The sequence below is a fragment of the Mastigoproctus giganteus genome, chromosome 9, assembly GCF_048544385.1.
Source record: "Mastigoproctus giganteus isolate SK-2022 chromosome 9, ASM4854438v1, whole genome shotgun sequence".
NCBI lineage: Eukaryota > Metazoa > Arthropoda > Arachnida > Uropygi > Thelyphonidae > Mastigoproctus > Mastigoproctus giganteus.
The window spans coordinates 145,205,023-145,218,318 of record NC_143583.1 but is presented as its reverse complement, the minus strand read 5'-3'; the positions used below and the strand labels follow the sequence as shown (position 1 = coordinate 145,218,318).

The window sequence follows — 13,296 nt, the reverse complement described above, 5'->3', positions numbered from 1 at the left end:
GAAGGACGACCATCTGCATCTGCCTCTTCTGAAACTATTCTATGACAATAATACTGGTTCTAAAACGAGCTACCCATAAACACTATTTCTACGCTACCCAAGCTGATGAGAACTATCGAAAAGACTGATACTCGGTACTGATACTTTGCACCATGACGAACAAATTTAATCTACATGATACAGACCATTACTATTTCCAAAATGTTTATAGTTGATAAATGTCTTTAATTTTTGGGAAATCACTCAATAGCAATCAATAAGAAAATTGAGAATATTGTATTATAATTCACTCAACAGAAGACATCCCCCTCCCTGTTTTCTCAATTTTACTTTTTATTAACATCATTTTAAAATTAGCATTTCCGTTTATTGTTTTGTTTTTCCCTTTTTTCTTTTGATCAATATTACCACAATGCATAAATCTCCTGCCTCTATGTAATGCTCCTGGCCTTTGCACCAGAACGAACAATATTGTTTAGTCACTACTTGTTGTTCTGCCCTAGTAACAAATGGTAAAGATTATTTATTTATTTTAATATTTTATACTACTTCTTACTTTTTACCAATTCTCTCCCGATACTGCAAACAAACAAAAAATTGATGAATGCCCCTGGCAACAACATTCTACCATTAATTTTCCAGATACGATCCATCATCTATGGCTTTCTCCAGTGCGGACAATAATTAGTCCTCCTCCTCCGTGATATCCACTATACTTTAACTGTTAAATACAAAATATCACTAATTTAATAAACGATCATCTAATTTCATCAATACCTGCCATGGCTATAACACCCACCCACCTACGAACTCAGAAATGACAGAACACCAAGTTAACGTGGAATCTGTGATGTAATGGCGCTTCCTGAATTTACTGCAATAAACTAATTTAACGTAGTACAAAACAAAAGTTTCGTACTGGATCAATCTATGACGATGTATTTACTAAAAATTGTATAGGTGTTACACTTACAGCGTGTCATTCCCAAAAAATACTTACTTGTAATGACATTGATGTCTGGTACGTGATCTGCCGACAGATCTACCATATGAGCACTCCTTTCAAAGGCCTCCCTTAAAGTTTTCTTCCTAACTGCAGACCCGCAGAGTCGGTAAATACCAACGATAGCAAGTCCTCGTCTCTCCACTTCTTCAGCACATCTTTTGATGATTAAAGGCAAACTAAATCCTGAATTTTCCCTCATCACCACAGTCTCCAAGTCAACCCCAAAGAGACCGACGTTGCCTGGTGCAGGAAGACGTTGAAACGTCTGTCTGGGGTCTTTGTAGCGTATTTTCAGATAGAGAGTCCCACGAGGCTCGAGTTTGAGGGCGAGACTGTGAGAGGGAGATTCACGAAGCACAGTAAGAAGATGCACAGTTCCCTTATAACAGAGTTTATGTCGCAACTGCGGGTCCCAACTGTACAGGAGGAAAGCCACTTCCGTGTTGTCAACCAGATCGAGTTCGAACACTTCGTCCCAGTCGAAACTATGCTCGCCTGTTCGAACCACCGTTCGCGCCTTATGAACACGATCACACTCGATCACACAGTAAAGATCACGGAAATGGTCGCTGTGACTTGTTGATCGCAATCCCCTTCCCGCGAGCAGATGAACCCAAAGAAGGCCGCTGAATCCATCCCCTTGTAGTACGTTCTCCGAATCCTTTTCTGGTCTGTATTTTAGAAACTCTCGGGGGTTCAGAGTGAGAAGTTGGAGCCGCTCCTCGGAAGGCTTTACCGGGGTGGGGTTGGGGATTTGTCTCAAATATTCTAACACATAAGGATTGGAGAGGATAGAAGGTTGGCTTATGGCTTCCCCCGGCCCTCTTGTTAAAACCTTTCTGGGGTAGAGAGTTGAGCTGGGAAGTCCCCTTTGTTCCTCCTACAAAATAAAACAAATTTTCAATTGTAAATAGCAAAAATACATTAAATTAAGTTATAATGGAAGATAGACAACACACCCGCTCACACGTAGGATTATACGCATTTTTCAACGACACCGATAAAACTCATAATTAATATGCATCTATAAAAGCAATAACACATCAAACACTGAAACCATCGAATACAGAAAATTTTACAAAGCTTTCGTTTAACAGAAACGGTAGAAAAATCTCTTCTCACCAAAATAAAGCTTATTTTTGGATGTATTTTTAAAGAGGTTCAGTCAGGGGAGATTTGGAAAAGGGGAAATTTTTATTTTTATTTTTATTAATTTCAATTAGCCGCTGTATCGCAACAATCGTTTGAGAAGTTAAACATCGGATTATATTTTATAAATTTATTACACAGTTCACCATAGTTAGCAAATTTGGACACGTTCTTTCTTTTTGAAGAATATAGTCCGTTCCAGAGGGTTTTGGTTAAGTACCAGTTACATCTCTCTCAATCTTTTTTCACATGTTTGGTGCGAAACAAAAGAAGTTGCGTACTCTTGCTTTAACTATCAACTTAAAAATAAGCAGCAGAAAAGGTGAGATATCGAATAATTACAGAAGTCTGCTTAGGGCATAGAATTGCTTATAAAGGTTTGTAAAGCATTGGGTTAACCGCTTGTTCTGAGAAGGCACTGGTCTCGTGATTGGTTAAGCTAAGGCAAGCAGACGAAGTTTCCATTTTCGCCACTACAATTTATTTCTGTTTATCTCGGGTAAACAACCTAAGCTAATTAAATAGCCCTCCCTTTATTTCTATATCTCCACGGCGATGCGTTTGCTCACAGTGATTAAATTTGCAGAAACTTCATCAATCTTTACCAGTCTTCCTTTATCCTGCATCAGTTCCTGTATTAGTAAAGCGTACTCTGTGTAATAATTTTTTTGCATTCTCACACACTTCTTTAATAAAGAAGTAGATGGGGTGATGCTCTTCAGAAGGAGTAATACAGTCCTTAATACAGTAATACAGTTAGTAAATGTATCTGAATTCTCGCAGATTTTATTCAAAAAATATTATTATAGCAAACAGCAAAAGAATACCAAGAGAGAATCACCCTATCTCTGTATGTGAAAAAATTTTAGGTCTTATAATTCCACATAATCCGCTGAAAAATAATCAAATTCCTTGGTTACAAATTTACTGGCTTTGGAATATCCATCGCGCATTGATATTACGTTGTGAATAAATGTGTATTAACGGAGGCCAACTTAATTTGATCCATCGGTATGAACCAGCTTGATTTGGTCACCAAGGGAATGCAGATGAGAACAACTTATTTAGTTAGTAGGCAATGCCAAATGAGAGATAATATTAATCGCTTGTAATAAGACGACCAATTTAACTATTAGAGGTGTGATGAGGGAAATTCCATATTTAGACTGCGAAATTACAAATTTTTCTTTTCCTTCTCTCTTCTTCTTCATTTCGGCCATGTAATAAAATCTCCTTTGGATACGACCAGCATCAAGATGAAATTCAACATCCTTTCCATTTTGAGGATACAATTCTCAAACCGATCCGCAGAAAGACTGATAATGCTGTATGTAAAATTGATATTGCTGTATAAGCTTGCTTCCTTGCTTATTTTTTCACTACTAATAAGTAGTGGCTTCATTTTTCCATAATAATAAATAGTGGCAAAATTATAACACCAATACTTTATCTAACGGAATCTCAGTTAACGGTTTCATGAACCACCATTCATGTCACTTGCCCTGATTCCCGCCCTATTATTCCTTCCAGTTTAAATGAGATATGCTTCCCTGTTAACTTTTTCACTCGCTGGATCAAAAATTAATTGCTGACTCTATAACGCGTTGATTCCCACCACACTTAATTGTCTAAATCCTTGTGTTCGCGGGTAGCATGGTGATTACAATCACCGTCTTCTTCCTCCACAATGGGTGGAATAGGCCCGTGTTCGAATCTCGTCAATGAGCTTTTACGGGCTTTTTTTTTTTTTTTTTTTTTTTACTCCGTGGCTAAGTCGGCCTCGGACCAGGACAGCAAAGGTTTTTTGTCTCCCAGAAATTCGACTGTTTTTCGTTCAGACAAACCGACAGAGAACACCCACAATTTATGAACATAATACACATGGGCAGATGAGGTAATGCTTCGATGGTTCTATTATGACAGATTTTCCACCAAAATTCCTCCGAACCTTTTGAATTTCTTACCTTAAAAATATTGATCTTTTCTAAACCTAACTTCCCAAACAGCGAGTCGTTTTCCTTCTTGGCTTTAATGTTCATTACTCCAGCCCAACTCTTTTGTCAAACTCTAATGACCCATCTGGAAGAGTTGCTTAAGCATCAGCCATCCCTTTTTTATAATTCCGAAGTTTCCACCTGCTTAATTCATAATGGCACTTGATGGTCTCTTTTCGAAACCACGACCTCCATCTGTCTTTGCTAACTCCTGTGTTGCATTCAGACCTTCGTTGAAATGTTGCCTAAAAGAAAGTAACTTACCATCACATCCTGTGTTTTCTCGGTCTTATATCACTATTCTTGTGAATCGTGTAAAAACATTCACATCAAACGATATAATTTATTGAATAATCTGTAGCAATCTTAATGCCATTAAGTCTTCTAGTCTGAAAGGTATTTTTCCAGTTATTTTTAAAACCTACACTCAATAGTTAAGTCTTATTTCTGTTATGGGTTATTTTTTGTTATTCCATTAGGGTTTTTCTTATCGCAAGGAAATCCGCGTGTATCTAAATTTTATGAAAAAAATACGACCCAATTTGCCACCCAATTATCACCCTCTTTGGTCTTACTTCAACCCTTTTTTGAAGCAACGCAGCCAATTTTAAACTATCTCGAAACTTCCTGCCTAATTAATGATCGCCAGCATGCATTCTGCCGTTGTTGATCCGCAGAGGATCTTCTTGCTTACGTCACTCATCTACGGACAAATTCCGTTGGAAACTTTCTCGGAACTGTTCCACGGATTTTTTTTTTTATGGGGGAGCAGTTTCGCTTGACATTTCAAAGGAATTTGATCGGGTTTTGCATAAGGCGTCTTTTTAATAAGCTTCCTTCTTAATGAATTATGCATTTATGCGCTTAAAATTAATAAGTATAAACTCGCTTCCACAACAGAACTGAATTGTGCAGATACGACACAAATTGTGATTATATACCTTCCTTAGACACGAGGATGACCGTTGTCTAAATACAGCATAGGAAGCCGACTCGCTTTTAGAGAACACTGTAGCAGTCACTAACACCAGCAAGCTTAAATTAATGATTTAATTCGTTTCATTAACTATTCATGAGAATCCGTTAATGACACAACTGCCACAGCCCATTTTTTCAAGACTCAATTCGCACCACAAAAATGTAATTAACTTACAAAGAAGACAGCCTTAAACTTAAACTTTTGAGCAGTTTTCATCCCAAAATAGACCTAATAAATACTAATATCATACCGATAAAATAAAGTTCTGGTGTTTGAAGCGAAAACAACAGCGACAATTTTGAAACTGAGCAAAGCTGAATAAGCTATCTACTGTATTTCGAGTAATACTTTTGCAGTAAGCAAGCATAAAAAGAATCTTACCAGGATGGCATCTAAGGTACGGTTGATGTACACAATGACTCACTCTAACAGGTGATACTGTGGACACTGTGGTTACTATCGTATTGGAAAGGCTTTGAGTTCTAGCAAGGCTGGGTAAGAATCCCATCGAATCGAGATGAATTTTTATGTGCTTTTTTTGCCGTTGCCGAATTAGTCGGTCTAAGTAAGTTTTACAAAATCTCCCCCCCCACCACCACCTCCGAAACAGCAAAGGAAAATACAATGTATTACATCTGTGAATTGTTTTTGTTCGGTGGTCAGTTTCCTGTTTTGTAGGATGAAAAATCAGAGTTTCATACCCAATAATCTGAAACTGGCTACCTCTGCAGTGGGATGAAGAAAGCCCATAAAAATTTCGCTCTCTCCTAATGGGAAGTATTTCTCAACTCCATCTGTGAGTGGAATCGAATCCAGGCTGTTTCCACACGGTATTTGAAAGTATCAACTTTAAAAGCTAAAAAAACAATGATCACCGAGGGAATGATAGTGGGAAAAGCTTGAGGAATACAATAATTGCACTGCCCGCTACAATTAGACTGAAAAAGAAGTCAGCAAAATCTGAAGTTGAACTATTCCTCAGTTTCTACTTCAGATTTTCGAAAAAGTGTAAGATTTCTTGACTGCAAGCTGCAGTATAGTTTAGTTGTTTCTGCCTTCACGGTAACTAATGAATGTCTGAGGCAGTTAAACCCAATTTGGACTGTGAAGCAATGTTCGGGGTTTTCTCTCCCCGTCTAGCAAAAGAACCTATCATAAATGAATAAATAAATTTTCCCTTTATAATACTGCACGACGTATTCTCTCTTTTTACCATATTTGGGTAAGAAGAGTATAGAAGATAGAGAGAATACAATAACAACACCGCATTCAGCAGATATCGAACCACTGTTAACTGAAACGAGTGTACAAATTTATATGAGTTAACCGACCACCGTACCCATCGACCACTCGGTTACGACTGTTATTGCTATCACGTGCTATGAGTGATCTGTTTGGATGCTATCACCAAAGAACCACAAAAACAAAATAGTATTAATGCGTTTAAAAATATCCGAATATTCGCAACGTGTCTAATATTTTGTCACTTCATGGACTGAAAGGACAGAATTCATGGGATACTTGGTTCCCGGGCAACTCGACGCTGTCACCGCTCTTGCTAGTGGACAAATCCACCGCTTGGCAGGTATATAGGTACACAGCATTCACGTAGAGGGTAATTCGATGTCAGTATGGATAAACGTCGTGAGTTAAACGGCTTTGAAAGCGGTATGATAGTGGGTGCCCGAAGCATGGGTTACTCTATCGCGGAGGTGGTACAGAAATTGCACTAGTGTCAAGCATCAAGTATCAAGAGTGTATCGGGAATACGCAATTTCCGAAATAACATCTCATGGACAGCGCTGTGGGCGGAGAAAGGTGGTGGATGAACATGGTCGTCGACGCACTGTTTTAGCCAACCGGAGAGCGACAGCACAAATCACCACCGACTTCAACGAGGGAGGTGCCAGAAACGTCTCCACTTATACCATTAGGCGATCATTATTTAAATAAATCTGCGAGTACCTGACCTAAGAAGTGTTTCTAATAAACATTTTCTGACAGTTAAGAACAATAGATATTTAAATCCAACGTTAAAACGTTTCTTCTGTCTTACCAACCAGCAACCCACTTATTGCACTAGAGTAAATGGACATAACGGTATCGTTATAATTATCGTTGAAATAGCTCGCGATACACATTAAATAATTTTTTTCTGTTTATACTCCGGCACGACAACCAACTCAGTAGAGTTTACAATAAATCGTCAATACAAATATTTTTCGCATTTAGTAGTCACGGGTTGAACCCCAGTTCACTCAAGGAACGCGTACTAGCGTACTATGCTCTCTCTCTCTCTCTCTCTCTCTCTCTCTCACACACACACACACACACCCACACACACACACTTACTGTCTTCCCCTTTAGAAGATTCTATCCATATAAAGCGACCATTTTGTTTTCAGTCTTTGTCGCTGTTTTTTCTATAAGTTCCATTTGTGTGGGAATTTGATATAAATTGGATTTACGCAGTGGCAGAAATATTCCCCTTTACGCCAGCAGAACAGGGTATGGTATTTCATTGCTACCACTTTCACTGCATTCCGACAAATATGAAGAAAAGAAAAAAAATCGTCGTGTACCCCTGATCCCTAAAAAGGGTAAACTGCAGCCATTATCAATCCACTGCAGGATGAAAGCCTCCTCAACGATTCCTGTTGAGGGAAATGGACCATAATCTGCCACACTGGTCCAGTGCAGGTTGGCAGATCGACAGTATTTAGCAGTGATGGGCTTGAACCCCTGTCAACTGAAACAGCGCGTGTTACTGCACTCTCACTCGGCTACAGAGGCCGTCTTACCCCTGGTCCATTAAGGGTCAAACTTTTGTTTAAAATTTTCTCTTAATAAATAAAAATGGACTTGAATGGACTCGATACCACCGAAAAATCGCGGTAGAATTATAATGGACGCTCGTGCATAGCATAGTAGTTATAATCATTGTACTCCCACACCGCGTAGAGTCCACCGCAGTGCTCATCCTGTCAGACGCAACTTACAGTCCGTCATTTCCTGGTTGATTGTCCCTTACATTCAACCATCCGGTCAAACACTTTTCAGTCATTCTCTACATTGAATATATCACCTGATTTATCTCGCATCTTAGGAAATGAAGCAAATATTGAAGAACTTTTATTATATCTAAAATATATTGGTTTGTACAGAAGCATATAATTTAATCTCTCTAACAATACGCTTTTGTGAATTAACGATGAAGAGACACAATTTGGCCGTAGTAGCCCTTGTGTCGTTAAACCGAACAACAACAACAACAACACCGCGTAGAAAGATCTCACTTAGAATCCCGTTAATGACGCGAGGAATTTTTATGAGCTTTTTGCGCAACAAGGTTGGAGTAGTCGATCTCAGGCGATGGTTGCACGGCGTTTTCCTCACGGACACTCGGGTTTTCATCCAACAAACACCAAACCGATCCCGAAGGATACACCCAATTATATAACATACCGATGCCTCATATCTTGAGTTGATTTTGCGCTTAACACACATCTAGCCTATCGTAATCCTTCCATATTATTCATAATAATCTGTACTTTTATCAATAATGATTCTCTCCACGTTATAACAACTCCTCCTCCACTTTTACTTATTGTCTTTTGTCCTCAATATGCTGTATCCTTGAGAAAATCTCAGAATCGAATATATCAACTTCCATATTTCTTTCATTAATATTATATCAAAATCTGGTTTGTCAATTTAACCACAGTGCTCTTATTATTGTGGTAATAACAAGATAAAGTATCTTCTTTGCGTAATCTGAGTATATCACAACTGAGTAAAAGGGTACGTTGACCTTTTACAATCCAGTCATTTTTCCAATTGTTAAGATGAGATTCCCATACTTCCCAAGTATTTTTAAATCCCTTCTAGAAAGAAGTCTGGATTTAGCAACGATGTTATGTCTTCTTTCTTAATTGGTAATAAAAATGCTGGTGGTGAGTTTGAAGTTAATTTTGTTATATTTTAGATCTGTAAAATTTTTAACGTGTTTTTTAAAATGTATATACTTTTAAATTTGGTAGTATTCCTTATTCGACTAGTTTTTAAAGTTCCAACTAAGCAAGAAGATAGAATGTGTCGTTTCTCAATCTAAAATAAGATTAATAGTTTTTAATCTCTTCAGTAACGTACTCTGGGTCCTTTTTCATAAAGGTTATTTTTAAAAAAAAAGTCTTAGGCTTTCTTGGCAAATCATTCAAAACTGAAATAAACACGAACTTTTCGTTTATCAAACTTTTCATTTCTATTTCAGATACGTTTATAAGTTTATTTTTAGTTTGATAGTTATTCATAATAAAGAGAATTTATTATAAACTTTCAAATTTTTCTCATGCTGGATTGTTTTAAGTCTTTGTGCTTCAGCAATACTGTCTCTGACAATGAAAAAAAAAAAGTCTTGTTAGCAGCTATCAGATTTCGCTGCAGTTGTTCCTTGGGTATGTACACTGTGCTGTCGCTTTATTAGGTACACCCACTGCTGTGCAAACAAATGGTTTGTCCCACAATGTTGCAAGTTACATGACCACAATTGTGGATATAAATGCAGCAGAACAACCTTTCTAGTATCAGTTAAGCGTACAAACCATAGCAAGAATGGGAAGGAGTGATCTAACGGACTTCGAACGTGGCATGGTAGTAGGTGCAAGACATGCTGGACAAAGCATCTCTGAAACGGCAGTTCTCCTGAACTTTTCACGCACCACAGTTTCAAGGGTGTATCGAGAATGGTGCAACGAACAGAAAACATCCTCTCAACGGCACTCCTGTGGAAGAAAATTGCTTGTTGACGAGAGAGGTCAGAAGAGGATGGCTAGAATTGTGCAAGCAAACAAACGGGCACAATGTCGCACATCACGTCAGAATACAACCTTGGTGCGCAGAACAAAATATCACAACGGACCACTAGTCGCACTTTGTCGCGAATGGGCTACAACATCCGATGGCCACATCGCGTCCCTTTGTTATCAATAAAGAACAAGAGAGCACGCCTCCTGTGGGCACAGCAACACCAGCACTGGACTATCGAGGATTGGAAAACAGTTGCTTGGTCTAACGAGTCGAAGTTCCTGGTGCATCATGTTGATGGAAGGCTCAGAATTTGGCGAAAACAACACGAATCCATGGACTCGTCATGTCTGACGACTACTGTGCAAGGTGGTGGGGGCAATGTTTGGGTGTGGGGAATGTTTTCTTGCACACGTTACCCATAGATTCACGTCTGAATGCCACATCGTACCTAAACATCGTTGCTGACCAAGTGCATGCTGACAGTTTATCCTCAGTCAGATGGTTACTTCCAGCAGGATAATGCGTCGGTGCACAAAGCCCGAATCACTATGGAGTGGTTCCAGGAACATGACAATGACTTTTCTTTACTGCAGTGGCCTGCTCAATCCGCGCATCTCAATCCTATTGAATATCTTTGGGATGAGCTGGAAAGGGCTGTTCGCTGTAGGCCTTCACCTCCGTCGAATCTCAAGGAACTGCGTGACACACTCATGTATGCATGGTACTCCATTCCTGCACAACGTTTTCGGCATCTTGTTCAATCCATGCCTAGACGAATTCAGGCTGTTTTGAAGGCTAAAGGAGGCTCAACACGCTACTAGGTAGGTGTACCTAATAAAGTGGCAGCACAGTGTACATCCATAACTATAGTATTAGTTAAGCCTTCTGAAAGATTCATTGCGAATGAAGGTTCTGTAAAAGGCTGAGATGAAGTAAATCTTTTAAATGTATGCAAACATTTATAAAAAACACTTGAAATGACATTTTCCAATGTGATTTTACTCGACTGCTTTTTAAACAATTCGAATGACTGCAAGTTACTACAAAAACTACAGTAAAAGGCTGTCAACAGGTTAAATTTCCCTACTATCTCTTAATCAGAGCGGATTAGACAGAGAAGCTTGCTGTTGCTAGCTGTCGTTCAACCAGCAGCAGTTTGCATTTTCATACCTTCAAAATTGCAAAAATAACAGAAAAGATAGATTGAAATACAAGGGGGGGTGGGGGTTCAAAAAAGATTTCTATTCACCCAGAAGTAATTGCGATAGAAAGATTAAATTTTTTTGTGTGGTACCTTGAAATCGCATAATAGCAATCACACAAATTTTGGTTTGTGCGATAAAGTGAAATACAGGTCAATGATTCGGTTCCTCTTTCTGCAAGGGAAACCCACAAAAACAATCCTCGAAGAAATGTTCGCTGTTTATGGAGAAGACAGCCCAGGTTACAGTGTTGCTGCAAATTGGCATACACAATTCAAATGTGGAAGAACCTCAGTGCATGATAAAGAAATTCCAGGACGCCCAGCAACAGAATCGAATGCTGTAACAAAAGAGAGTGTTGCAAAAAAGGAAGCATTAATCCTGGAAGATCACCGTATTAGCGTCAAAGAACTAGCTGCAGAGCTCTAAACTAGTGTAGGGTGTGTGAAGAACATCATCCATTAACAGTTGCATATCAGAAAAGTTTCTGCTAGATGAGTTCCCAAACTTCTGACACCTTACAGAAGAAGGAAACGGCACAATGTGCACATGAAATGTTGTCGATGCGCCAGAAAAAAAACTGAAATATTGCCATTCTGCTTATTTCCCCGACCTTGCACCCTCAGATTTCTTTCTCTTTCCTGCCCTGAAGTCCTTTCTTCGTGGAAAACATTTTGCTGCTGATGATGAGTGATTTTTTTCTGCCGAATCGTGATTTGAAGGCCAGTCAGAGAACTATGTTGAAAAAGTGTAATACATGGTATTTGTTTAAACCTTCTATCACAACTACTTCTGGATGAATACAAACCTTTTTGAACTCCCTCTTCGTACATTAAATGACAATTTACCTGCGATTAAATATCTCTGATAAAGTGCTAAGTAAAATATAATTCATAATACAAACATTAAAATTGAATTCCTTGTAATACGGGTCCCAGTAGACAAGTCACCTTCCACCTTGTTTTTAAGCTGAGGATCAAGCGAAAGATCAGAGCGCCACCTCAGGTGAATCGGATTTAGTACTAAAATTCTATTAATCTTTCGTATTTGGGACCACCATAAGAGGAGTTTACAATATAATTGTAACTATCTTATTGCGGGCGATAATCGAGATTTTCTGAACTTTGAATACGATTTTCTTGAAGCAGAGTACACGTTCGATCTGGCAATATGTAATCCCCTATCTCTATTTAGATTACCCCAGGACCATAACCAGACACAAATTCAATGACAGTTGCTCTGTAACTTGATAGTACTATATGTATGGTATTGTAAATATATGGCGGGGTTTCCAGAATTTGGCAGGAACCGCCTGGTACAATAAATGAAAAAGTGGCCAACACAGAGCCCGACCTCAGTGAATATTTTTGGAATGGAGTAGAACACAAAATTAGGACAAAACCAAGAAGGTCCTCGTCATTAGTTGAGTTCCTGGATGCTTTAAAAGAGGAGTGGAGCGCAACACCACCAGCTACCAGAAATTAATTGGAAGCCTTTTAGGATGCATTTGAACAGTCAATTACGGCCAAGGATGGGCTATTTCTTTCTTTATTTCTTTGAATAAATGCATATTCTGTTCATAACAAGTTCATAACAATAATATGATAGCCTATGGGAAGAACATGGCTATCGACTGACCGTGTGCAGAATTACACGAGTGTCCACATATCGACATCTAGGAAAACTAAAAGAAAAAATTCTGTTTTGGATTCATTTGCGCGTTCCATCTTTCAAATTAAATTTGTGGCTACTGCGTTATGATTTTTTACAGTATCTTTCATAATGTTATGGACAACATTACTGAAAGATCCTGTAAAATTAATCAGCTTTTAATGAACACATTTTAAAAGAGTTCTACAATCAAATAAAATTATGGCAGTCGTAAATTTCTTCAGTTTTGTCTTATTTTTTTAAAGATGTACAGAAAACATGGTTTATTTAATGATTCTTTATCATTTTATGTACTGCACAATCCACCGAAACGAGAAAGTAATTGAAACAAAAATACAAAAATCTTGTCTAGACTGACCAATTCTTATACTGTATGAAAATTTCTTTGTAAAGTTCCATTTAATTAAAAATATTCAAATTTATTTGCTGCATTTATATCAAGTCCTATTTTTAAAAACTGGATTTTATTGTATAGACTCGGTAGTTTTC

At 38.3% G+C, this 13,296-nt stretch overlaps 1 protein-coding gene across 1 annotated transcript in view; it reads right to left on the bottom strand.

Annotated features, from left to right (window-relative positions):
- LOC150080794 (rho GTPase-activating protein 100F-like) overlaps window positions 1–13,296 on the bottom strand; it is a 172,117-nt gene that overhangs the window by 45,208 nt on the left and 113,613 nt on the right. Inside the window, exon 5 of the mRNA XM_090382139.1 lies at window positions 1,001–1,886. Within this exon, the coding sequence (XP_090238265.1) occupies window positions 1,001–1,886 (886 nt within the window). The remainder of the gene's footprint in view (window positions 1–1,000; window positions 1,887–13,296) is intronic.